The 27,043-nt window shown below is 50.0% G+C and overlaps 1 protein-coding gene across 45 annotated transcripts in view; it reads right to left on the minus strand.

Annotated features, from left to right (window-relative positions):
• Gtf2ird1 (general transcription factor II I repeat domain-containing 1) overlaps positions 1 to 27,043 on the minus strand; it is a 99,207-nt gene that overhangs the window by 16,928 nt on the left and 55,236 nt on the right. For 22 of the 45 annotated variants that reach the window (XM_017321043.2, XM_017321040.2, XM_011240895.2 and 19 more), the window contains 14 exons: positions 21,029 to 21,212; positions 17,807 to 17,832; positions 16,234 to 16,342; positions 15,086 to 15,123; positions 14,543 to 14,623; positions 13,846 to 13,935; positions 11,202 to 11,249; positions 10,431 to 10,496; positions 9,152 to 9,335; positions 8,193 to 8,242; positions 7,942 to 8,097; positions 5,349 to 5,432; positions 2,306 to 2,489; positions 1,519 to 1,547 (listed from right to left, as the gene is read on the minus strand). In XM_017321043.2, the coding sequence (XP_017176532.1) occupies positions 1,519 to 1,547; positions 2,306 to 2,489; positions 5,349 to 5,432; positions 7,942 to 8,097; positions 8,193 to 8,242; positions 9,152 to 9,335; positions 10,431 to 10,496; positions 11,202 to 11,249; positions 13,846 to 13,935; positions 14,543 to 14,623; positions 15,086 to 15,123; positions 16,234 to 16,342; positions 17,807 to 17,832; positions 21,029 to 21,212 (1,329 nt within the window). The remainder of the gene's footprint in view (positions 1 to 1,518; positions 1,548 to 2,305; positions 2,490 to 5,348; positions 5,433 to 7,941; positions 8,098 to 8,192; positions 8,243 to 9,151; positions 9,336 to 10,430; positions 10,497 to 11,201; positions 11,250 to 13,845; positions 13,936 to 14,542; positions 14,624 to 15,085; positions 15,124 to 16,233; positions 16,343 to 17,806; positions 17,833 to 21,028; positions 21,213 to 27,043) is intronic. The other 23 variants (XM_030254729.1, NM_001081470.2, NM_001244936.1 and 20 more) reach the window with 3 other exon arrangements.

Genomic DNA, 27,043 nt, shown 5'->3' on the forward strand with positions numbered 1-27,043 from the left:
CTGACTTTAGGCTATCATCAGCCAGGGTCCAAGAGGCCCATGTTTACAAACTAACTCAAGAGCTGGGGTGGAGGGCAGACAGGCTGAGCTAGGGTCAGTCCCAAAGAAGGGACTTTCTGGATCTCTCATTGGTGGAAAGGCAGCCCTCTGTGTTCACAAGTACTGCCTTGTCCCCAGCTTCCTTCCTGAGGAAGTACTCATTTCCCTCATGGTCTGACTGCCAGCTCTGGTCCAGCCTCTGGTCCCACCCAGGGCTCTCTCCACAGTGGGCACCAGGATCCTAGAGTCCACCCAGTTAGCTGCTGCAGCAGGTAAAAATGAGGCCAGGGGCTTCTTTTGTTTGTTTTGTTTACTTTTTTTTTTCAAGATGGGGTCTTGGGGGCTAAGGATATACTTGATTTGATAGGTTCTTGTCTAGAGTGCATAAAGCCCTGGTTCCAGCCCCAGTACCTCATAAACCAGGCTTGGTGAAATACACGAAATCTTAGCAAGCTTGATTTAGCCATGCCCCCAGCCCCTCACTGGGGGATTCTAGGCAGGGGCTCTACCACTGAGCCACACCCCCAGCCCCTCCCTGGGGGATTCTAGGCAGGGGCTCTACCACTGAGCCACGCCCCCAGCCCCTCACTGGGGGATTCTAGGCAGGGGCTCTACCACTGAGCCACGCCCCCAGCCCCTCACTGGGGGATTCTAGGCAGGGGCTCTACCACTGAGCCACTCACCAGCCTTTCACTGGGGATTCCAGAGGAGCTCTCTAGCTTTTGTTTTTTGAAACAATGTTTCTCTGTGTAGCGCCAGGCTGTCCTAGAATTCATTTTGTAGACAAGCAAACCTCAAATTCTGCCTCCCAGGTGGGCCACTATGCTCAGCTTTTTTTCTTTTGTTCATTTGAGATGGTCTCTCACTGACCTGGAGCTAACTTGCTGAATAGACCAGGCAGGCTGCTCAGTGAGCCCTAGCAATTTGCAAAGCTCCACCTCCTCCAAACAGGATTACAAACTGCACCACAAAGCACAGCTGTGTTTTCTCCCCCCCCCCCATCCCATCCACCCCTACACAGATTTTTTTAAATGTGGGTTCCTGGGATTAAACTCAGGTTCTCTTGTTTGCACAGCAAATACTTTATAGACTATGTTATCTTCCTAGCTCCCCAATGCCTCACATATTACCACCAAGCTCCCTGTACCCTATGACAACATTCAAATACATTTGCCATCAATTTTCCCCATTTCCTGAGTTAGCCAGGTCTCCCGGAGGTCATGGGACTGACTGGGTGAAGCCCGTGGTTCCAATGTTATCTCAACGGGGTCTCTGGGTCTTAAGACCAGGGATTCTGCAGCCTTTCTCCATCAACCGGAGGCAGACGCAAAGGGAGTTGCAGGAACAGCAGGGTAGTACCCTGGTCCTGCGCCTGAGCCAGGCAGGTGTCTCCCATGAAGGTTTTGAATTTCCAGAACTGTGCACAAACCCCCACCCCTAATACCAAGTACCTCCCAAACCCCCAGAAGTACCACTTACCAGGCTTTGGGATAAGTCCTTGGAATGGCCTGGAAGGGAAACAGAAGTGAGCTTCAGGGGAAAGGGATGGGGACGAGGTTACCACCAGGTAGATGATGATACTAGCTTGCCAAGGGATTGGTAACAAAAGCCCAGGGTCCTTTTCAGACACTAGCATTCAATGTTTGACTCTTTGAGAGGTCTCATGGAGCCCAGCCTAGCCTTGAATCCTGATGTTCTAGCCAAGGCTGACTCTGAAAGTCTGCTCCTCCTGCTTCTACCGCCTGAGCGCTGAGGTTACAGGTATGCACCACTACTCCTGGTTTATGAGAGCTGGGGATGGGACTCAGGACTTCGTGTGTCCTAGACACGCCATGAAACCAACCAGGCCACTTCCCTAGCTTTTGTTTTTGTTTTAAAGAAAGGGTCTAATTATGAAGGCTGGGCATAACTTTATGGTTATGAAGGTTAACCCATAACCTTCCTGCCTCTGCTTCCTGTGTGCTGGGATTCGAGGCCTGTTTTGGGATCTGTACCGTGTGAGCATGTGCACGGGGGGTGGGGGAGAGAAGTAGTCTTGTTTATGTGCACACATGCATGCCAAAGGTCGCCTTCCAGAATCTTCCTTCATCAGTCTACTTTTCTTTGTTTCCTTTTTGAGCAAAGGTTTTTTTTCACCAAACACGGAGCAAGTCATTTAGCGCGACTGGCTAGCTGTAGTCCCTCTCCAACACCCCCTACTATAGGAACTTCTGGAGCCAGCTCCCAATCCCAGCCAGGCTAGTCTGAGCTCTTCCTCATCAAATACCTGGTGACCGTGAACTTGATCTTGTCAGCCACAGAGAGAATCCTTTCCAGGTTCTGGGAGCCAAAGGTGCAGGGTTTGCGGAATGGGATCCCGGGGGGTAGGCCTTCAATGATTACCGAGCCTGGGTTGCTTTTGATTCTCTTGTAGGGCACCTGCACTGGGTATTTGATGCCCAGAGCTTCACCTGGATAGGAGAGAGGCAGTTGTACCAGTCAGGAGCAAGAGGCCGAACAGACGGGGCAGGAGGAGTCTGGGGGCTTCTCTCCCAGAGGGCTGAGGATCTTTGTGGAAGATGGGAGAAGTTGTACGTGAACAGGACTTGGAGATCAATAATATGTGTACTGTGCAGAGTTGCTGGTGGGAATCCACGCTGGATGGGCCTCGAATACATGGCTCCTGATACTGGGTTAGGCAATGCTTAATGTTTCTCAGCCTCTCGGCTGTACCGCTGGGCCTCCCAGATGGAAACATAAGCTCTTCCCCGGACTGAGGTATTCAGCTTCAGGGTCAGTCTTAGGAATGTGACCCAGGGAATGAATGGGCGTGCTCTACCCAGCAGGGAAGAAGGTAGGCAAAGGCTGCCAGGGTGCTGACTGGATCCCAGGGGCCACTGTCTACCTGGTCTCAGGTCCCTTCCCCTTTTCCTTTCTCTCCATTTCTTCTGAGACAGGGTCTTATTATGTAGCCTTGGCTGGCTTGGGACTTCCTATGTAGACCAGGCTAGCCTCAAACAGAGATCTACCAGCCTCTGCCTCTTAGTTTTGGGATTAAAGGCATATGCCTAGCTCCTCTATGTACAAAGTCTTTTAATTAATTAATTAACTAATTAATTAATTAAATGTGTATGGGTCTTTGGTCTGCCTGTATGTCTGTGCACCATGTGCATGGCCTGGTGATTTCAGAGTCCAGAAAGGGACACCAGTTCCCCTGAGACAAGAGTTACAAATGGTTGTGAGCCACCAAGCGGATGATGAAAACCAAACGAAGCCAATGCTAATGGCTGAGCTATCTCTCCATCCTCACCAGAATGTCTCTCTTTTTTAAAAAAGAGTTATTTATTTATGTGAGTACACTGTCACTGTCTTCAGACACACCAGAGAGCATCAGATCCCATCAGAGATGGTTGTGAGCCACCGTGTGGTTGCTGGGAGTTGAACTCAGGACCTCCGGGAGAGCAGTCTCTCCAGCCCCTCACCCTCACCAGCAATTCTTAAGTTTTGTTTGAGACAGGGTCTCATGTAGCTCAGGCTGACTTCCAACATACTATGTAGCTGAGGATGGCTTTGAATTCCTTCCTTTCTTCCTTCTTGGTTAAAGGTGTGCACCATTAGGGGCTGGAGAGATGGCTCAGCGGTTAGGAGCACTGCCTGCTCTTCCAGAGGTCTTGAGTTCAATTCCCAGTAGCCACATAATGCCTCACAACCATCTGTAATGGGATCCGATGCCCTCTTCTAGTGTTCTGAAGACAGCTGCAGTGTATGCGTATACAGAAAATAAGTAAATCTCAAAAAAATAAATAAATAAAAATAAAAAAGGGTGTGTGCCACCACCTCCCAGCTGGTTTTGAACAACATCTTCTTCTTCTTCTTCTTCTTCTTCTTCTTCTTCTTCTTCTTCTTCTTCTTCTTCTTCTTCTTCTTCTTCTTCTTCTTCTTCTTCCTCTTCCTCTTCCTCTTCCTCTCCTCCTTCTCCTTCTCCCTTCTCCCTTCTCCCTTCTTCTTCTCCTTTTTGGTTTTTCGAGACAGGGTTTCTCTGTATAGCCCTAGCTGTCCTGGAACTCACTTTGTAGACCAGGCTGGCCTCGAACTCAGAAATGGCCTGCCTCTGTCTCCTGAGTGCTGGGATTAAAGGCGTGCTCCACCATGCCCAACGGTTTTGAACTTCTGATCCACCTGCCTCTATCTCCTGAGTGTCATGACGACAGGTGTCTGCCATCATACCCAGTTTATGTGGTGTCAAGAATGGAGCCCAGGGGGCTGGTGAGATGGCTCAGTGGGTAAGAGCACCTGACTGCTCTCCGAAGGTCTGAAGTTCAAATCCCAGCAACCACATGGTGGCTCACAACCATCTGTAACAAGATCTGACTCCCTCTTCTGGAGTGTCTGAAGACAGCTACAGTGTACTTACATATAATAAATAAATAAATCTTAAAAAAAAATGCATGCATACATACATACATACATAATACATACATAATGTTTAAAAAAAAAAAAAAGAATGGAGCCCAGGGCTCCACACATGCTCAGCAAACAGTTTATCAATGGAGCCACCCCAGCCTCTATTAAAGAGTTTTAAATGACATCTTCATGTGTGTGTGTGAGTGTGTGAGAGTGTGTGTGCGTGAGTGTGTGTGCGCGCGCGCGTGTGCATGAGCACCTGCATGTGCACATCCCGCGGTGCATATAGTAGAGGCAAGAGGGAGAGTGATATTGCAGAAGTTGGCTTTTTCCTTTCACTACGTGGGGTCCAGGAATCGAACTCTGGTCATCAGGCTTGGCACTAAACACCTATACCCTGCGAGCCACCTCATCAGCTAGCATCTACCTAAACACGTTCTCTATTTGTCTCTGAACAAAATCTTACTCTGTAGTTCATGCTGGGCCTGGAACTCAGAACAATCCTTCTATCTCAGCCAAGTGATGAGGTTACAGGAACACAGCACCAACCACATCCCACACGGGGCCTGTTTTCTGTGACCCCCCATGCCCTCAGTGCTTGGCACATAATAGATGCTCAAGAAATACGAGAGAGCTAGTGGGATGACTCGGCGCACCAAGGTGGTTGCCATCAAACCTGGCACATTGAATGTGATTCCCAGGCCCCACATGGTGGAAGGAAGGAAGGAAGCAGCTTCTCATGTCTGTCCACACTATGATGGGGAATGTACGCACCCACACACATGCCTGTCCACAGAATAAATACGTTAAAAAAAACAAGCGAAGAAATACCTAAAATACACATCAACTTCCTTGCCAAGCGTGAAGTTGGCACTGGCAGGAAGCTGCCCACCTCTCCCTCCATCTGACCCCCGCCTGTAACTCACCGTATTTCTTGTTAAACAGGTCTTGGACTTGTTCCCTAAGCGTGTTGGCGATGTCGATCCGCGAGAGTCTGGTGTTGTAATTTTCTGCAAAGTGAATACAATTATGGACAGAGGCTATTACATTAAAAGGCACTTGGTGACTTTTACAGGAAAATGACTTCCTAATTACAGGGAACTCCTTGTCTGGCAATTAGCAGATCTTTGGAGTGGGCCCCTCAGAGTCCTTCAGACCCAGTCTTCATGAGAATCTGTGTGTGTGTGTGTGTCTGTGTTTTGATTTCCTGGAAGGACTCATACTGTTGTGACAACAGCAACAAGACAAAATTAAGCTAATTGTTGACATTTGAAAACTAACAAAGAATAAACCCAGAGGCAAGACACTAGAGGGAGGAGGTTTCTGTGTCCTCAGCCGTGTATGAGTTGGAGTGAAGTCTTCCAAGAACTCGTGAAGACAGAGGGGCAGAATAGGAGTGTCCAACCCACCAGGAGCTATTGATTCTTTAGTGGTACTAGAGACAGAGCCCAGAGCCTTGCAGATCACTTAGAAATACTCTACCACTGAGCCACACCCCCAGCCCCTCCCTGGGGGATTCTAGGCAGGGGCTCTACCACTGAGCCATGCCCTCAGCCCCTCACTGGGGGATTCTAGGCAGGGGCTCTACCACTGAGCCACGCCCCCAGCCCCTCACTGGGGGATTCTAGACAGGGGCTCTACCACTGAGCCACACCCCAGCCCCTCACTGGGGGATTCTAGACAGGGGCTCTTGCTCTGTTGCCATATTTCCTCACAGGGTGGGAAGGACTCTAGGCAAGGGTTCTACCATTCTGAAGTAGTAGGACCACCATGTACTAGCATGTCACAACTGCATCCTTGACCTCTGAGGGGTTACATCCTGTCCTGGCCTTAGGAGAGAATGGGTATGAATGGCAGGAGAAGAGGAAATGACCTCTGGTGTTTCATATGCACTCCTGGTGACATTCTCAGCCTGCTAAGGTCTGGCTGTAAGAATCTACGTAGGGTGAGGAAAGATACACAAGTTCCCCTCCCTGTAGAATGTGGGAGGAGGGAGGGCTGAGGTGACTGGCAGCCAGTCCCAGGATTTGGTTCTATCTCTGTGAGCTCTTCTACCTTCAGCATTGGCCACTGCTGCCTCTCTTAACTCCTTAGAAGCATGGCGACCATGGAGGGGTCACTTGGTGATGGTCATCCTGGGATTCACATTAGCCACGCCTACTAGCTCTCTAAGCAGCGCGCTCATAGGATGTATTGGGTTCTCCGCTGCATCCCTATGGCAGGATGTTGGGTAGCCTCTCACGCCAAGGGTACCAGGATGGGACTTCCTTGCCAGGGTCATGCTCAAGCCTCCTACAGCATGTCCCCATGTCCCACTGCTTGCCTGCCTTCCTGCCTTTCTGGCTCTCCATGGCCACTGTCTGCTCCTCCAATTTCAGAATAAGAACTATGTGGCAAGATATCTGATCACACCTCAAACCCCGAGATTGTGTTATTGACTGGAAACACTTATTATCTGTGGTGGTGTGGCCTAGCCTTAGCATACACTTTTTAATCCAAGAACTTTCTGCTTGAATATTTTAAACAGGATTAAATAAAGTCATAGGTCAAGAGGCAGAGCAAGCAACCAGTTGACAGGAAGTGAACATAGCATAGGGTTATTAAGAAATAGCCCACAGAGTAAGAGGGAGTCAGGACTGATAGAGGCATAGGCAGTATAAGAGACAATTATTTACTTATTTTTATTTTATGTGCATTGAAGCGATAAATACTTTATTTTGATTTTATGTGCATGTTTTAAAATATTTTTTTAATTAAAGATTTATTTATTTATGTATGTGAGTACACTGTCGCTGTCTTCAGACACACCAGAAGAGGGCATCAGATCTCATTACAGATAATTGTGAGCCACCATGTGGTAGCTGGGAATTGAACTCAGGTCCTCTGGAAGAGCAGTCAGTGCTCTTAACCGCTAGGCCATCTCTCCAGCCCTTATTTTATGTGCACTGATGTTTTGCCTGCATATGTGTCTGTGTGAGGGTCTCAGATCCCCTGGGACTGGTAGCTGGGATTTGAACTCAGGTCCTCCAGAAGACCAGTCAGTGCTCTTAACCACTGAGCCATCTCTTCAGACCCTTTAAGGAGGTCTTTTGAGAAGGTGTGAGAGAGGGGACTCTTGCTGGGATGTGAGCTGAGGACGAAGGTCAGCTGGGTGCTTCCTTTGTCTCTCTGAGCTAGCAGGCTTTCACCTCAGCATCTGGCTCCCAGGTCATCGTTGGTAAAATAGAATGATTGAGATTTTGTTAAAACAAAAAACCCAAGAGAGCTGGGCTGATGAATGACTATAGATAGATCGCATTGCTAGTACCAGACAGAGCGGACAGCACTGGAGTCCTGTGCCTGGCTGTCCGCCTACTGACAGCCAGACTCTAACTCAGAGACACCAGGCTATAGATACCCTGGAGCCCATGGGTGGGGTCCAGCCTCTTTCCACTTCCACTGTTGCCCCCCCCCCCCCCCCCGAAAGCTAGACAAGGTCATGACTCTGGAATGCCTAAACTTATACGGGTCTAAACTTACCTTGAAGGCCCTGTCTCTTCGGGGTCTCGTCCACAAGACGGTCCCAGGAGTCCCTCTCTGGGGGTGGGGTGGGGAGAGAAGGCAGGTGAGGAGGGAGCACCTGGGGTCCCAGGTGGCATCGAGGGGGCAAACCCGACAGGGGCAGTGGGGAAATGCCTAGGGTGGGGGATAGGACAGGGGCATCAGGAGGGGATATGGCAGAGACTCGATGCCCTCCCACACCCACCTGTGTCTCCCCCATGCCCAGGTACCTTGAGTGTCCAGAACAGGTTCTTTGACACCGTCAGTGAGCAGTTCGGGTCTAGAAAACATAACCAGTGCCATTTGTGAGGTCTTTCCAAGCACTCCAGGGCTGTGTAGTCTGCACCTCTGGGCCTCAGTATACAGATCTGTGCAATGGGCTTTCCTATCCATGACCAACATAGAATTAAGGTCCTTGCCAGACTGGAGAGGCCATTCTGGAGATTGGAGCTGTTAACAGCTCTGTGCTCTGAGAATTTCTCCAAATCCTGGGCTGGCTGATGTCCTGTTTTGGGCTTCATCCAATCCCTACTGCCTAGCATTGGAACACACACTATGTATGTGTGGGAAATGATGTGTGGAACTGGGGGGGTTACCAGTACTGTAAAATTACCATAACTTTGGGCACTGGGATTTGAACTATCTCACCAGCCCTTTCTTGGTTATATTTATTTATTTTGTGTTTGTGTGTGTGTGTGTGTGTGTCACATGCAGGCCATGACACATATGTCAAGGTTAGAAGACAATTTGAGGGAGTTCTCTTCTTCCACAGTTTGGATCCGAGGCAGTGGTTCTCAACTTTCCTAATGCTGTGACCCTTTAATACAGTCCTTGATGTCGTGGTGGTGACCATCAACCACAACATGTTTGCTGCATCTTCACAATTTTGCTATTATTACAAATCATAATGTAAATATCTGTGCTTTCCCACCGTCTTAGGCAACCTCTGTGAAAGGGTTTTTTGGAACTTCCGCCCCCTCATCTTCCCACCCCACCCCTAACCATGCCTGTGGGGTTGTTACCCACAGGCTGAGAACCACTAATCCAAAGACCACCCCTCAGGTCCATCGAGCTAAAGGCCTTCACAGCTGAGTCATCTCTCCAGCCCCACCCTCAAGCCCACGCTCCTTTTAAATGTCTGTCTGTTGTGTTTCCTTGGCTAGCCTGGAACACCCAGCCCAGACCTTACCTCTTGATGACAAACTGGATGCTGTTGCTCGCTTCCAGAATCTTCCGCAGCTTTGCAATCCCAAAGCAGTTGGGTCTCCGAAGAGAGATGCCTTCAGGCAGTCCCAGTACGAACAGCTCCTCCGGGTGCATCAGGAACTTGGAGTAGGGCACCTTGACCGGCTCTGAGGTACCAATAGCTTTGGCTGCGAATACACGGCTGCCGTAAGGCAACCTGGAACCCCCATCCCTGCCCCCATCTCTCTGTGCAAGCTGCAGGTGGCAGGGCTTTAGAGACAGCGCTCAGCTGAACCCAATCAACTTGCCAGAGGAGAGAAAAACACATGTAGTCGGCAGGCAGAATGAAAGTCCTGCTGTGTCTGGAGGCGTACAGCCCAGGAATGTGAACCCCAAAGCTGCTCTTCACTCAAGCCTTCAGAACATAGAAGTATTGCTGGGAGGTGACTGCTGCTCTCCCCTCCCCCCACTACTGCCTTCAAAACCCCTGAGCCTTCACACAGCCCCATTTGTATGCCAGACCTAGGATGAGCCATGTCTAAGGTACTCTGCCCCTGAGTAGCCTAATCATGGCTGCAGGCAACTTCCTATTTCCTCATTTGTAAAACGGATCTTAGGGTACAAGGGCAGTGTAAAGAAGGGATGAGAGACGGTGTAAAAAGCCAGCACATGGCAAATTCAAGGAGCCAAAGAAAGCAGGCTTCTTTCATCTTGTCCTCTTTCCTGGACTCTTCCTTATTTTACTGTAGGGCTAGGAATGAAATCCAGGGCATTATATGCGCTAAACAAGCACTTCACTGCAGAGCCACGCCCCAGCCCCTCCCTGGGGGATTCTAGGCAGGGGCTCTACCACTGAGCCACGCCCCCAGCCCCTCCCTGGGGGATTCTAGGCAGGGGCTCTACCACTGAGCTCCATTTCTACCCCTCATGAGAGGATTATACGAATGGGCTCTCAATCTCTGAGCCCCGCCCCTGGTGGGTTCTAAGAAAACACTGTACCACTGAGTCACACCCCCACTCTTCTGGATTGCGGAGAAAGCCATTTCTTGCTGTGAATTTCCAGGAAGGCCTGCAGCTGTCCACGAGGCCTGTGGCTAAGGCTGACTGAGAGCACACGAGCCGGAGAATGATCTGGAGGAAGAGTGTGTGGACCAACAGGCCAGCAGGGTGGGATTCTCGGCCGGAGGCTGTTGCCACGGGTGAACTATATGGACCAGTTAGTTAGGTGACTCCCAGCCCTGTCTCTGTCTCTGTCCTAGAGGCCCGCCCCTTTCCGTACTCACCATATTTCGTGTTGAACAGCATCTCCACCTGCTTCCGTAGGGGCCGGATCACGTCACCAGGGCTCTCTGGAAGGCAAAGGCAGTGTGCTGAGTTTCCTGAGTAGAGAAATTTGCTGCTTCACTTACCCCCCAGCTCTGGAGGCATCAGAAATGACCTTGTGGTGAGACTTTTAAACGGAACAAAGAAAAAGGCAGCTCTACCCACGCCTGTACTTTTCTGGCTTTTGCATACCTAGTTAGTGGGTGCAAAGCAAGCCTGTAATTTGCATCACTGCCACCAGGGGGCAGCAAACACTTCCTAATTACAGGTATCTGACCTATGTCAAGCTGGGTTGTACAAAGTGACCTTCATCTCTGACAAGAGGCTGTTTTATTCTCTGAGTAGACATGCTAGTAATAAACAGGATTACCACCTACCCTGTCTTTTGCTCAGGAGAGAGAGGAAATGCAATTTTTCTTAGTGTATCTTCTATACAGAATGCTAGTTTTACATATTGAAGCCTAATAGCTTGCTCAGGAAGATGAGGGGCCCAACTGAGGCTTAGACTCCTTCATGGAAGTCAGTTAGATATGTGTATATAAGTCTAAACTAAAACTTTATTCTGACGGATGCCTGTCAGTTATAACACAGTCTAGAACTTTCTCCCACCTGGTACACCTCACATGGGTCTCCCAACCTAAATAAATTCAGGGTGATGGAGTAGAAGGGAGGAATTCTCTGGGGCTAGAGTGGACACGGAGAGGGAATTATGGGATACAGGTAGGCCTCACCTTCGGCCGGCCTCTCTTCTGACCACGGTTCTTCACTGGGGCCTTTGTCTGTGAGAAAACAGAGGACGTTAGGAGACACTGTCCAGGAAGCTCAACTGGAGGAGGGAAAGCCAGGCCAGAGAGCCTCAACTCTGAGACAGAGGAGATTGTCTCCAGATGGGACCAGGACACACATATGCCTTTCAAACAGAGACTTACAATCTTCCTCTATGGACCCCTGCAGGGACCAGCCTGCAACCACTGTATCCCAGACACCCAGGAGCTCATGGGAGAATAAGAACAGGGCCCATTCTCCTGGTGTGACAGAGAAGTTAACACACCAGGATCCAGTGTGGGGAGTCCCACACCTGTGATCTTAGGAACTCAGAGTCTGAGGTTGCAGGTTTCTAAGTTCGAGACCAGCCTGAGTTGCACAGTGAGATTATATCCAAAAAAAAAAAAAAAAAAAAAAAAAAGCTAAGAGTCTGGAGCACACACAGCCCAGCAGCTCAGCAACAGTGCATTTGCATAGCATGCACTTGGGCCTTGGGTTCCACTCCTAGCACCAAAAAAATCCATTAAAGACATGAACACGGTCTCATATATTTACAGTATAAAGGCTGCACATTGTGGCATAATCCCACACGGGAAGGCTGAGGCAGGAGGATTATGGATTGCAGGATAGCCTAGTCTACGTAGCAAGAACCTGTCTCAAAATCCAAGGCGATGCACACCAGCTGTGATGGTTTGAATTGCTGACTCGACCCAAAAAGGGCTTTCCCACGCAGGGCCATCCCTCTGGCCTCCACTTTTTGATGTTTTGAACAACTAGGGGTTAGACAACCTCAGTAAGGAGTCCCTTAAATCTAATGGGCCTGTGGGCATGTCTGTGGAGGACTATATTGATTATGTTAATATAACGTGGGTGGTTAGAGCCAGACTGAAGGGGCGTGGCCACATCCCCTGGGTGCTCAATTGTAAAACAGAGCAAGCCTGGGGAGCAATAAGTGTGCATCCATTCTCTCTGCTCTTGACTACAGATGTGACTGATACTGCTAGAGGCTTCAAGGCTTGGTGGACTCCCTTGCAATGTAACCGGGGGCCCGTGGGTCAAATAAACCCTTCCCTCCCCCACACTGCTTTTTATCAATGTATGTGATCACACCAAAGAAGTAAAACAGGAACACGTGTCCTCCCAGCAACTTGGGGGGCTGAGGGAAGATGAGGCCAGTTCAGGACCAGGTGCCCAACTGAGTGAGGTCCTCTCTCAGAATTTATAAAAAGAAACACACGTACAAGTGTGCACGTACATGCACGCGCACACACACGCATGGCTAAGGATGCAGATCAATTGCAGCGCCCTTGCCTGGATGTGCAAGGCCTTGGGTTTGCTATCCAGCACACCTTTAGGTTATCTGTCTAACATAAAGTAAGTGGGGCTGGGGAGATGTCTAAGCCGTTAGGAGCAGCTACGGCTTTACCAGGGGATTAGAGTTCCGGTCTGGGCATGTGTATCAGCGGGCTCAGAACCATTTGTAACTCCAGCTCCAGAGAGTCTGACATTCTCATCCTTTAATATCTGAAACAACACTCCAGCTCTCATCCTTTGGAGACAGGCTCTCATATACCTCTGGCTGGTCTTGAATTCTCTATGACCAAAGCTGATTTCCTAGTCCTCTTCATTCCCTCCTCCCAGGTGCTGGGATTATCGAGTGTGTGGTACCACACCCAATGTATGTGATGCTGGGGATGGAACCCAGGGCCTCAGATATGCACAAGCAAGCAACCAGCCAGCCTAGCACATTTGAAAAACAAGTTTTAATTGAATTTATTTTATTTATTTACATGTCTGTGCGAGGAGGGCATATGCAGGCCACAGAAATCATGTGGTGGCCACAGGACAACTTTCAGGTGTCCATTCTCTCATTATATCATGGGAGTCTGAGGGCCTAAACTAAGGTCACAAGCTTGCGTGACAAGGGCTTCTACTGGATGAACCGACTCTAACCCCCATTTTTGGTATTTTGAAACAGGGTCTCATGTAGCCTAGACCTTGCTATGCAGCGAAGGCTGACCTTGAACTTCTGATCTTCCTGTCTCTATCCCGACAAGTGCTGGGATTTAATGCTCCACAATGTTTGTCTTGTTCAGAGAGTTTTATGTCCATGTGTTGATTTTTTTCACACCCTGTGATGCTAGTCATGGAACCCAGCCCCCTTAAATATGCTACGCTCTCAGGCTGCTAAAGTGCTTCAACCTCTAACAAAGGAACTGACATGTGGACTCAGGGGACCCCATCAGCAACAGCAACACCCCTCCTCCCTTTTATTGTTGAGACTCCACGTTACTCTGGCTACCTGGCTATCCTGGAACTCACTCTGTAGACCAGACTGGCGTTGAACACCTCAAGATCCATCTGTCTCTGCATCCCTAGTGCTGGGATTAAACGCATGCACCACCACTGCCCAGCTCCAAGCATCTAATCAAGTGCAAATATTTCAAAATTCAAGACACATCCCAAGTCACAGAGATGGATGGTGCCATGTACCCCATGTGTGTTGAGTCTTCTCCAACAAAGGCAAGGACTTCCTGACCCACCTGTCCCTCCCTGTGGCTCCCCAGGGTGGCAGGTCCCCAGTATGGCCAGCCCCAGCCCACCTCTTACCAGCCGGCATTTCCATCCCATAACCGGAATCCTCTGAGGGCAGATGCCCAGGTAACGAGTCAGTCATCTCCTCAGAGGTAGGTGAAGGATCTAAAAGGAAACTCTGAATGATGTGGGCATCTTTTACATGTCCTGACTACCATGGTCCCTTAGAGGTCCTAATGGGCCAGCCAAGCGGGTCTACAGGTCACGATTCTAAAAGAGATCCATGCAGTCAGAGATGGCACAGCCTGTGACCTGGTGACTTGGGTTCTCAGGAAGGTGAAGTAGCAGGACTGAAAGCTTTGGGGTCTCCCTGGGCTACAGAGCGGGTTCAGGAATCAGATCCTATCTCAAAATAAAAAGTGAGAAGGGGGCGTGGCTCAGTGGTAGAGCCCCTGCCTAGAATCCCCCAGTGAGGGGCTGGGGGCGTGGCTCAGTGGTAGAGCCCCTGCCTAGAATCCCCCAGTGAGGGGCTGGGGGCGTGGCTCAGTGGTAAAGCCTCTGCCTAGAATCCCCCAGGGAGGGGCTGGGGGCGTGGCTCAGTGGTAGAGCCCCTGCCTAGAATCCCCTAGTGACAGGCTGGGGCCATGGTTCAGTGGCAAAGCACTTGGCCTGATGGTATGAGCACTGGGCAGCAGAGCAGCACAGCTTCTGCCAACATGTCTGGCCACGAACGGGAACACCCACCGACAGTCCTTTGATGTAGGTCTCTTACCTGAGACCGTAACCTGAATAATGTCCAGCTCCTCTGGCTCGATTTTGATAGGCCTCAACATTGCTATCTCTCCTGAGGTTCCTGCAAAGAGGACAAGAAGGACCCAGTCAGGCAGGGGTATGAACATGCCCAGACAGAGGCAAGGCTTTCCAGAATATTCCCATGTCTGTGAACTGACAGAGAACAACTAAGAAAAGTCAATGGACCCTTGGCTCCTGCCCTGACCAGGAAGGGCCAGATGAGCCCTTGGAAAAACTCAAGCCAAGCCAGGTTCCTCTACTGTAAAGAGCTTACCGGTCCATGGGGGGGGGGGAGCGGGGGGGGGATGGAGTGTTTATCTACAGACCCAGGGTAGGCAGGAGTGATGCAGGGTTAGGGAGAGTTCCCAGCATGCTCTGCTGCTTGCAATGTGATTCTTGGGGCAGGGGCATGGCCATGGGTAGAGAACTATCCCGATTACTGTGAATTCACAGCCTGGGCTAGTTTCTGCCTGGCTGTCAGTAGGGGACTGAATATACACAAGGGAGTCCCGCAGTTTCTCACCTGGCCCACAGTCTTCAGAGACGCTGCTCATGTCTGACCTGAGAAAAAGGAAGGAGCAAATGACCCAGTGTCTGTCCATCTTGTCCTGAGCCACTCTGCCCAGGACAGTTTTGCCCACATTTCAAACAAAAACAAAACAAAACAAAAAAACAGCCCCCAAATCTGAGGGTTGCAGACCCCATTTTGACCTCAGGATCTGAGAGACAGACTCGGGAGGACTGCTTCGAGTTCAAGAGAGTCTGTCTCAGAAAACCCAACTAAGGGGCTGGAGAGCGGGCCTAGCAGTTAAAGGCTTACTGCTCTTGCAGAGGAACCAAATGCGGCTCCCAGCACCCACATGGTGGGCTCACAACATCTGTAACTCCAGCTCTGGTGTGCCCTATGCCCTCTTCCGGTGGTCTTGGGCATCTGCACTCAAAGGGTGTATATACACACACCATACACACATACACACATATATACATAAAATCATCTTAAACCAGGCATGTTGGCTCAGGCCTTTAATCCCCCCGCACTTGGGAAGCAGAGGTAGGTGGGATCTCTGGGATGCAGAGATCACAGCCAAGTCTACATAGGAAGTTCCAGGACAGCCAGAGCTATATACTGAGAACCGGACTCAAAAAACCATCAAAAATAATAAAAACACATGCATCCTGAACCCTATGCTTTCAGAGAATGGGTTTACTACCCTACATTAGCATCAGGCACCAGCTTCCAAATGCCCTGGCTCCTCTGGCCATGTTCTCACTCTCATCTCCATCTTCTTGGCCAGCTGAGCCATGCCCCCAGCCCCTCACTGGGGGATTCTAGGCCTGTGTTCTACTGCTGAACCATACCTGCAGTCTACATGGTCAGATCTTGTCCCTCTCAGTTCACAGCCTGGGTTGGGGATTAGGGCCCGTGGGATGTACACAGGGACAAGCAGTGTGGGGAACCAAGGAAGGTTCCCAAGATGATTGACACCTGAAATATCTAGTCCTCCATGATCTCTTGCCCCACTTTGTCTCTCACTGGCCTGGAAGACCTGTACTTGGAGTTCTTGTATGGAAACCAAGTGCCTGAGTGGTATGACAGGGACCAGCCAGGCCTCAGCCTTTCCTATACTGTGCAAAACACAGGCCTAACCCAGAGCAGAGGAGGGCCCTTACCAAGCAGTCCCAGCCAGGTCCAGCATGCTGTCCCTACAGACTTCTGTGGAAGTGTCTTCTGGTGGGCTAGCTGGCTCCAGCTTCATGGGGTCTTTGGTAAACTTGTTCCCTGTGGGAAGAGTTGGGCTTTAAAATGATGGCTCTTCAGCCAAATGTGGTGGCAACCTACCCACAATCCCAATATTCGGGAGCCTAAGGTTGGAGGACTGCTGTGAGTTCAGAGCTAGCTTGGGCTGTGAACCCCTAAAGATAGGGCCTCTCTGGTTGGTAGGAGACACCTGGGCAGTGGCTTCTACAGGACATTTCTCGGGCACTCTTGTGAGGGTGGCACGTGCATTTGATCTCTTCTTTGGGGCTCTGTCCGAAACAGCCAGGAATTCATCTGTCTATACCCTGCCCTTATCTGGAAGGATGTCTCTGCCCTCTACCAGGACATGGTAATGTTAGAGCCTCAGGAGAAAGGCTGCACACCCCCCCCCCCCAAACTAGGTTTGCCCCATAGGGTCATTTTCTTGTTTAATAAAACCAAAAACTAGAAGGCAGGTATCGTCTTTGGAAAAAAAAAAAGAATAAACAAACAAAAAACAGGGTTTCTCTGGGTAGCCCTGGCTGTCCTTGAACTTGTTCTGTGGACCAGGCTGGTCTCAAATTCAGTGATCCTCCTGCCTCTGCCTCCCAAGTGCTATGGTTAAAGGCATCACTGCCCAGCTACCTAGTTCTATGTCACAGATGGGGAAACTGAGGCCTACAGACAATGCCCAAGGCTAGAAAGCTGCTGGGTGAATGGAGCTCAGGCGCATCATGTCCCGAGGATCTGTGCAGCTTTTGGGGGCTGAGGCACACAATCGATATCTTCCCTCTCTAAGGTGTGCCCTGCCATCATGGCAGAGGCTTTGGAACCACACATCTATGGGAAACACCAAAGCTTCACTTCTCTTGCACCTTAGTTGCTTTATCTATCTGTGGGAGTGGGATCAGACTTGTGTCTGCACATGGCTGAGGGTGAACACAAGGTGAATACAATACGGATGCCTGCAATCTCAGAAAAATTGAATGTGGAGCCCCAGCCTTCACAGAAAAACAGTGACTTATACTCATAATGGAGATTAGGAGGGCGATAACACAAAACACCATCATGAGCAATCTGTCTCCCAAAAGAATAACATAGAGACTGACTGTGGAAAATGACACCCACTGTTAACTTCTGGACTCCACATGGGTAAACACACACACACACACACACAAACACACACACACAAGGGCACATGCTTGCATACACACACAAGGACACACACAAATACACACAAGGTCACACACACACACACACACACACACACACACAGACACACACACATCAACATAAACAAAAAACAAGGTAGTTCCGAAAGGAACCTGGCTGTGTGTTTAGCAAATGGTATTACTGTTTTCTCTAAGGAGACTCTAAATTCTGGAGGGTTCCTAGTCTATTAGTCATCGGAATCCGAGAGACCACATAAAAGCCCAAGACATAGAAGAGGACTCAAGGTAACAGGGTTAGCCCAACTCCAGAACACACCCGCTGGTACCCACTTACCTGTGAAAATGCGCTCATCGAACATTCTGGGAAGAGAGAAGAGAGAGCATGAGAAAGGTGCAGGCTGTTCCCGTCTGAGATGCCACAGGTGCCACCAGTGTGGCTCTTAGAGCCACGGACCAGGGCACGGGGGGGTTGACCACCCATGCGGGCAAGAGCTGGGGAGTGACCGTTCATCTTGCTAAACTGATGTGACTCAGAATGGCCACTGAAACAAACCTCTGGACAAGTCCATGAAGGGTCTCTAGATTAGGTTGACTGAGGAGGGAATATCTACCCTAAATGTGGGTGGCACATCCGATGGGCTGGAATCCTGGACTGAATCGAAAGAAAAACAGACAGCTGCGGGTCAGTGTTCAGCCCTACACTTTCTGGCTGGGAATACATGGTGAGTGACCTGCCACCCCACGTTCCCCCTGCCCACCTTCCCGCCACGGTGGACCTGCAAACTGTGAGCCTAAGTAAGCTTTTCCTCCGTAAGTAGCTTTTGTCGAGGGCTCTGTCATAGCAACAAGGAAATATAACTATTACAGAGGGACTCTGAAATCTCGGTATTAAAGTTTCTGCTTAGCCAGGGATGGCACAGCTCATGACCTATCTGGTCATTATGCCAACAAGGGGAAGCTCGAAACGCTATTTTGAAGCAGTGGGACAACTCAAGCTCCTGTCCTGCTACTACTCCAGCCACAAAAGACCTGTACAGGCTTTCTGTTGTTCTGTTTTGCTTTTTGTGAGGCAGGGTCTCATGGAGCCCAGGCTGACCTTGAACTCCCTTTGGAGCCCAGGATGACCTTGGATTCCTGATCCCCCTCCCGTGCTGGGATTACAGGCCTGTTTACACTATGCCTGGATTCTGAGTGCTGGGGATGGAATCCAGGGCTTTGTGGATGCCAGGCAGGTGCTCTGACCACTGAACCACACCACCATCCCTTACCTGCTCATGAAGCCCCTGTTATATACCCATGTTTCTAAGGGCCAGGCTCAGCAAGAAGCAACTCGGAGCCACTGGACAGATCACAGTCACGGAAGCTGACCTGAGGACCCCTTCAGGGGCAGCCTCAGAAGGTAGAAGCCCCAAGCAAGGGCAGGCCCTTGTAGTGATATGCTTGCTCATCCATGCAGGCTTCTACCTCATGGGAGCCACAGACACCTTGGACCCTGTGAAAGGTCAGGTCACTGATGGACCGACTGCAGGGGAAGAGGCCCTGGGATGGCTTAAGGTCCAAAACCTCTAAAGCCGAGGCCAAGAAGGACAGGCATGGAGGTACCCACCCACCTGTAATCCCAGCATTTGGGAGGCTGTGTGTGCTGCTACCACCACAGGGCTTAACAACAAAGTGGGGCCCTCTGAGGAGCGAACTGCCCACAGGAGACTGGCCTATGGACGTGTCTGTGAGGAATCCTGTAAACGGATGCTCAGCCCACTGTGGGTGGTGCCCTCAATGGGCGTGGTCCTGGGCTGTGTAAGAAAGCCCAGCACTAGCAAGGGCTGAGGCAGAGAGTGAGTTAGTGAGCAGCATTCCTCCAAGATATCTGCAGAGTTCCTGCCAGCTTTCCTCAAGGAGGGACTGGGACCCAGAAGTGGAAATAAACCTTTTCCCTGCCCCAAAGTTGCTTCCCTTCAGTCGTTGTGTTTATCACAGGGGTGACAGGATGAAACTGGGACAGGGGGATGAGTGTATAAATGGTGTGTGTGTGTGTGTGTGTGTGTGTGTGTGTGTGAGAGAGAGAGAGAGAGAGAGAGACAGACAGACAGACAGACAGACAGACAGACACTCAGACACTAGGATCAGAGTGCCTGATCTGAATGTGTGGAAACGTCACAAAACCAACTATTTTAGCCAACCCGTCTGACATAACTTAGGAAGCCATGGAGAATGTAGAGCACAGAAATGCAGACCTGTAATCCCGGTGGAAAAAGAAGACTCAGAAATTCAAGGTCATCCTGGGCTACACAGTACACAGACCATGCATGTCTTAAAAACAAAACAAAAACAAAAACAAACAAACAACAACCCAGAAAACAAAACAAAGGACCCCCAAACTAAAACAGCCAGCAGTGGTGTTGCGAGCCTTTGATCCCAGCACAAGGGAGGCAAAGGCAGGCGGGTCTGATAAGTTTGAGGCCAGCCTGGTCTACGTATTAAGTTCCAGCCAGAACTACACAGGGAAACCTTCTCTCCAAACAAACAAACAAACAAATTAAAATAAAATGAAACAAACAAACAAGCCAGTAAGGGTAGACTAAGTTGGGTGTCTGAATTAAGCTCAGGGCATGAACGTGGCTTCCTGTTCTTCCTCTGAGAGACCAAGGGTTCCTTGCTCTTCCCGGAGCTCTGGGAGCTCACACACACATCTGGATACCAAAAGGCCTGAAGCAGTCGGAGAGCAATGCTGGCGTGGGGGCGGGAACTAGCTTCCTGTCGGGGGCCCTGCTTCCCCTCTCAGCCCCACCCACTGACCCAGCGGCTGCAGACTTAACAAGGCGACCATTCTTTAGGAAGTAAGGAGTTGGGGGGAGGTACAGTCCGACTAGGAGGGGTTTCATATCATTTTCCGCAGGGGAAAAAAGCCAAATGTCCTCATAGGGTGCCCAGGCTGGAAGGCACACTTCACTGACTTAGGGTCCCAAAGCTCTAGAATCATCTGCTCCTCTTTTTTGCTTTTGTGGTTCTGAGGATGAAAAATCCAGTCCTTCATACATGTTAGGCAGGGGCTCTACCACTGAGCCACGCCCCCAGCCCCTCACTGGAGGATTCTAGGCAGGGGCTCTACCACTGAGCCACGCCCCCAGCCCCTCCCTGGGGGACTCTAGGCAGGGGCTCTACCACTGAGCCACACCCCCAGCCCCTCCCTGGGGGATTCTAGGCAGGGGCTCTACCACTGAGCCACACCCCCAGCCCCTCCCTGAGGGATTCTAGGCAGGGGCTCTACCACTGAGCCACGCCCCCAGCCCCTCCCTGGGGGATTCTAGTCAGGGGCTCTACCACTGAGCCACGCCCCCAGCCCCTCCCTGGGGGATTCTAGTCAGGGGCTCTACCACTGAGCCATGCCCCCAGCCCCTCACTGGGGGATTATAGGCAAGGGCTCTACCACTGAGCCATGCCCCCAGCCCCTCACTGGGGGATTCTAGGCAGGGGCTCTACCACTGAGCCACGCCCCCAGCTCCTCACTGAGGGATTCTAGGAAGCCTTTCTTTCATAGAACGGAGCCAATTCACACCTCTTGATAATGAAGTGAATGCTGTGTCGCTCCTCCAGAATCCTCTTCAGCTTCGGCACTCCGTAAGTACAGGGTCGCTTGAAGGGGATCTTGTCTGGAATACCCACAATTTCCACAGCCTCGGGGTCACAGGCAATCTTCCTATAGGGCACAGGGACCATGTGGTCCAGGCCCAGGGCTTCCGCTGGAAGGGTAAGAACAAGGGTGAATGCAAGGGACAAGTCACAGTGGATACGGTGTTGGCCACAGTCCATCTAACACTGTTGGCTGCGTGTGCTTCTTTCAACGTTTTTAGACAAAGTCTCACTATGTAGCCCTGGCTGACTCAGAACTCACTATGTAGACCAGGTTAGCCTCAAGCTCAAAGATTTGTCTTGCTCCCCAAATGTAGGCATTAAAGAACAGTGTCCCCCAGCTACACACACACAAACACACACACACACAAATACACACACACAGGGTTTCTCTGGGTAGCCCTGGCTATCCTATAAGTCACTCTATATACAAGGCTAACCTCAAACTGCCTTCTGAGTGCCACCACAACCTGGCCCAGCATCCTTTTTCAAACACTTTAGAAGGTTCACTATTTATTTATTGGGAGTCATGGCTAAGGGCCACAGCCTGAGTGTGGAGGTCAGAGGACAACTTGCAAGAGTCGGTTCTCTCCTTCCATCATGTGGGTTCCAGAGCAAGAGGCTTAGCCGCAAGCACCTGTACCAATTGAGCCATCTTGCTTCCTTCCTGTTCCTCATTGAGACAGGGCCCTGCTCTATATCCCAGACCGGCATCAAATTCACAGCAATCCTCCAGGCTCGGCCTTCAGGCGTTGGGCTTACAGACCAGGCACACCATCACGCCAAGCTCCAAATATTGCTTGCTTTCTTTGGGCATGCTAGTCCTTGCTTGGGGCTTTTTCTCGTCTCCTCGGGGCTGGGTGTTGTAGCCCAGAGCTGCCCTTCAGCCACTCACTGGCCAAGTCAGGGCTGGGCACAAGCGTCCAGGCTGCTTCATTGTTTTTCTTGTGACATGTCCCAGGTCTGTCTGTTGGCAGCGTTGGCAGCCAGCTCTACACCGTGAAGTCACACTTAGCTCGTTGTCACTTTAAACCCTGGAAATCTCAGCAGCTGTCAAGTCATTTCTCCCCCACCCCCACCTCCTGTCTGGGGAGCCACCCTCCCTGCCTTCAGGGTTTGGGTAATCGCTCTGTGGAGTTCATGCGCACTCCTGGCCATGCAGGGGCAGCCTCAAGAAACGTTTTGTTCTGATATGGGGGGAGGGGGGGTATTCTCTTTGAACTCAGGATTCTCCCAAGGGCTGGGATCACAGGCGTGCACCACCATGCCTGGTTTGTATGATGCTGGGGATGGAACCCAGGGCTTCATGCAAGCACAAGAGAGCCATATCCCAACCTCTTTTAGCTTTCCTGACAGTATCTTCTTTTATAGCCCAGGCAGCCTGGACATCTTAATCCTCAGCCTCTAGAAATAGTAGAATTCCAAGTGTGTAACACCAAGCCTTGTGTCTGTCTGTCTGTCTCTGTCTACCATATGCACCCCACCCCGTCACTGGCCTATCACAAGCATATATGGTAGCCAGAAAGATAGCACCAGGGCTGAACCTGAAGCCCAGCCGATGCCAGCTCTGACCTAGGCCTCCTTGTCTTGCACATACCCAGAGCTTCTCCATGCCATGTCCTTACAGCCCAGAAGGGTTCACCTGGTTGTGTCAGGAGGCTCCTGGACAGACAGCCAATGAGGTCACCCCAGACCCTATGCAGAAGGCCCAGACCACCAGTCCCAGCTCACCCAGTAAGGACATCATCTCAGGAAGGCACCTGACTCTCTAGCCTGAGACCTGAGCCTCCTCAAAGCTACCTTAGAATCCTCAGAAAGCACTGTGGACTCCTGACCCCTCACGCCAACTGCTGTAGGCAGCCATATCCAGGTTCTCACGGTCACGTGCACTTGCACACAAGGGCCCACAACCGTATGATTCTTGCACATAAATGCCCACAGCTACATGCACTTGCATATGAGCACACACGGCTGTACCTATCTGTTGAGGACACAAAAGTCCTTCGATCCCTAGGGAAACCAGGAATGTAAACACATAGGGGCCTCTTCTCAGAGGAGGAGATAAAATACCTGGTTTCCCGCCCAGACCGCAGAGTGAATTTTGTTAATGACTGGGTGACCTTTGTCTATAGAGGCAGACCAAATCCCCCAGAATAATTATCCCAAACTCTTCCCTCCTTAGACCATTACCCATCCTTAGGGGAGATGTCACATGGACTTTATGGCCTGCTGACCTCTGTGCTATCGGTCAGAGACCACACTAGATTCTAGGCCTCTTGGCTGTAGAACCCGCCCTCAGGGTCACGTGCACTTTGTAAAAAGAGTTTCTATGCAGTCACACCTTAAGCTTTATTATGCCTCAATCGGATTGACTGGGATGGTTGTTGCCTGGAAACCTTTTCCCGAATTGTAGTATGTTTTACATATGCTGACAACGAACCGTCTGGCATTAGACACCCTGAAATCTACTTCAGGCTGGCACTGGGTTCTCATTCTCATTTCTCTACAGGTCTGCTTCCCTCTCTGACACCTCAGGGACCCCCTCATGTGTCCACATGTACATGCCCACTGCTGTATGCACCTGCATGCACATGTCCACTGACGCATGCATCTGCATACCCAAGTCATTGGTTGCTGTAGCCCTTGGACACAAGGGCATCCATCCTCCAGTACGGGGAACCTCATACCCATCACTTTGTGTCTCAAGATTTACTGAGTGTGGTGTTCTGTCCCTAGAACAAACTCCTAAATACTAAACAGTTTACAAAACTCAGCTTTTGGGTCATCTACACAGTTTACCTCCCCGAAGTTTAAAAGACCTGTCACTTAGAGCACATTAAATCAGGCAAAAAAGCAGGAAGCCCAGGCGGTAGTGAAAACCTGGGAATCCTAGCACTGGGGAGACAGAGGCAGGAGGATGGCTATGAATTCAAAGCCAGCCTGGACTATAGAAGATAAATCTGTGTAAAAAAACAAATGAAGGAGCCGGGGATATGACTCAGGAAGTGCTTGACTGGCATGCACAAAGCCCCGATCCCATCCTCAGCACTGAACAAAAGTGGGTATAGTGGTGCAAACCTGTAATGGACGGCTCAGGAAGTGGAGGCAGGTCAGAGGCTCAGGGTCAACTTTGGCTACTCTGGGAGTTTAAAGGTAGCCAGGGAAAAAATGAGACCCTGTCTCTAAATAAATAAATAAGTAATGCATATTGAAAGAGAGAAAAGGGAAAGAAGGAAAGAAAGTAGGTTAGGTAAATTAGCCATGTATATAATCCAGTATTTGATGTGCTGAGGTAGTTTGGCCTAAATAGAGATTTCCAGGCTAGCCTCGGTTAGGGAGTAAGAGCGTGCCTCCAAAAATCCAAAAGAGGGGAGGAGAGATGGTCTGGTGGGAAAAGGTGCTTCACTGCCATCCCAACCTGACTAGGTCCCTGGAACACACATGGAACAAGGAAGAGTGAACCGAAGTCTGTCCTCACACTCCAGCTTACACACAGACACACGCAAGATAAGTGTAAAACATTCACACACCCAAAACGACCACGACAACACCACAAAAAAAGGCAAGGGCTCTTGATGGCTCTGCAGGAGCAGATGCATTCAGTACTAGGCCCAGCAACCTGAGTTCAATCCCTGGTACCCAAGTGATGGCTAGAGAGGCTCAAATCCTGAGAAAGCTGTCCTCTGACGTGCACACACATGTGATGGACACACACACAAACACACATGCATGCAAACACATACACAAACACACACACACACACTTAAAAAGTCTTAGCTCAGTTGGTAAAATGCCATGCACTTTGAATTCAGTGTCTTACAAACATGCAGATACAATTTTGATACCAACAATCCATGCAAAAAAGCCAGGTGGTGGTGGTGCACAGCTTCAATCCCAGCACTTGAGAGGCAGAGGTGAGAGGAGCTCTTGAGTTCAGCAGCCTGGTCTACAGGGAGAGTTCCAGGACAGCCAGGGCTTCACAGAGAAACCCTGTCTCAACAGAACAAAACAAAACAAAGCCAGGAGAGGTAACTTGCACTTGTAACCCCAACACTGACACTTTGGAGACAGTTGGAGCCCCAGGCTCATTGGCCAGCTCCACTAACCTACTTAGTGAGTTCCAAGCCAGTAAGAGACCCTGTCTCAAAGGATCAGGACAAAGAAGTGGGGACTGTTGCAGGATATTTGATCACACTGTGAATCCTGAGACTGTGTTGTTTACTGGAAAAGCTGAGGCTCAGCCTTAGCGCACCTTTAATCCCTCTTAGCATACATCTTTAATCCCAAACAATGAAAGTAAAGTTAGCTTGTAGAAGGAAGCAGCCATGTTTGAAAGTGATATCTAATTGAGTGGTAGAAAAAGTGATGAATCAGAGAAAGATTTGACAGAATAGGATATGGCCAACTCTCACGAGAAGAGAGAGGAAAGAGACGTGACTTAAGAGAGCAGTGCAGGGCGGGTGTGGTGGCGCATGCCTTTAATCCCAGCACTCGGGAGGCAGAGGCAGGCGGATTTCTGAGTTCGAGGCCAGCCTGGTCTACAGAGTGAGTTCCAGGACAGCCAGGGCTACACAGAGAAACCCTGTCTCGAAAAACCAAAAAAACAAAAAACAAAAACAAAAACAAAAGAGAGCAGTGCAGAAGGAGACAGGTTGCAGAGACAGAACAAGCTAGACACAGGTGAAGACAGAATGGGCCAGAGAATGAAAAGGACCCAAAAGATTAGAACATATTGTCAAAGGTAGCCTGAGGCCAGACAGAGCAATTCAGTCAGAAGCCAGTTTGCATCCGTCAGATTCGAGAGGCGTTTCGAGCAAGAACAGCTGAGTTGAATCAGGCAGCCAGAGATCAGAATGAACTAAAATGGGGTGAGCTTAGTCAGCAGTAAGTCTCAGAGGCTGAAAACATTCTAGGCCTAAATAAGATTGTCCAGAGGCTAGAAGCTTCCAGGACGTAGGCTAGGTTAGCAGACAGTCAGCCTCTGAGATGACAATTACATTAGGTGAATAAAAGTGACTTTTACAGGAGACTTCCAGGAAGATGGCTGCATGGGTTAGTTTTATCAAGCTGGGAAGAGAGAACCTCAACTAGAAAATGTCCCCAATGGCCTAGGGAGAAGCCTGTGTGGTGCATTTTCTCCACTGACGATCGATGTGGGAGGGCCCACCTCATGATGGGCAGTGTCACCTGGGGTTGGCAGTTCTGGGTGATGTACGAAAGCAAGCTGGACGAGCCATGAGAGCAAGGCACTAAACGTTGTGCCTCCATGGCTTCTGCTTCAGTTCCTGCCCTGCCTTCCTTCAGAGACGGAGGGTGACTGAGAAGTGTAAGCTGAAATAAAAATCAACCCTTGCCTCCCCAAGTTGATTTTGGTCATGGTGTTTTATCACAGCAACAGGAATGTAAGACAGTTAGTAGTTCAGGGGCTAAAGGGGTCAAGCCTTGTCAGTCCATGCTTTGTAGCTGGGACCTACACAGTGGAAGGAGAGAGCTGGCTCCTATAAGCTACCTTCTGACCTCTACTCTTACATTTTGGCACACACATATACACAAACACACACACACACATGCACACAAACAAGCATGCACATACAAATATATCTAATAACACACACACACACATATAAAAACGTATATGAGTGATCTGTCATATACAGAAGAGGGAGTCAGATTCCATTATGGAAGGTTGTGAGCCACAAGTGGTTACTGGGAATTAAACTCAAGACCTCCAGAAGTGCAGCCAATGCTCTTTACCACTTAGCCCATCTCTCCAACTATTTTTTTTTTTTTTTTTGGACAGGGCTGCCTTACTGGTCAAGAACATTTTAATATATCCCTGTATTCTATCTCTAGCTCCAATATAAAACTGGACGTGGCGATGCACGCCTATCATCCCAGCACTCAGGTAGAGGCAGGAGGATCACGAGTTGAACGTCAGCCA

The sequence above is a fragment of the Mus musculus genome, chromosome 5 (genome assembly GCF_000001635.26).
Source record: "Mus musculus strain C57BL/6J chromosome 5, GRCm38.p6 C57BL/6J".
NCBI lineage: Eukaryota > Metazoa > Chordata > Mammalia > Rodentia > Muridae > Mus > Mus musculus.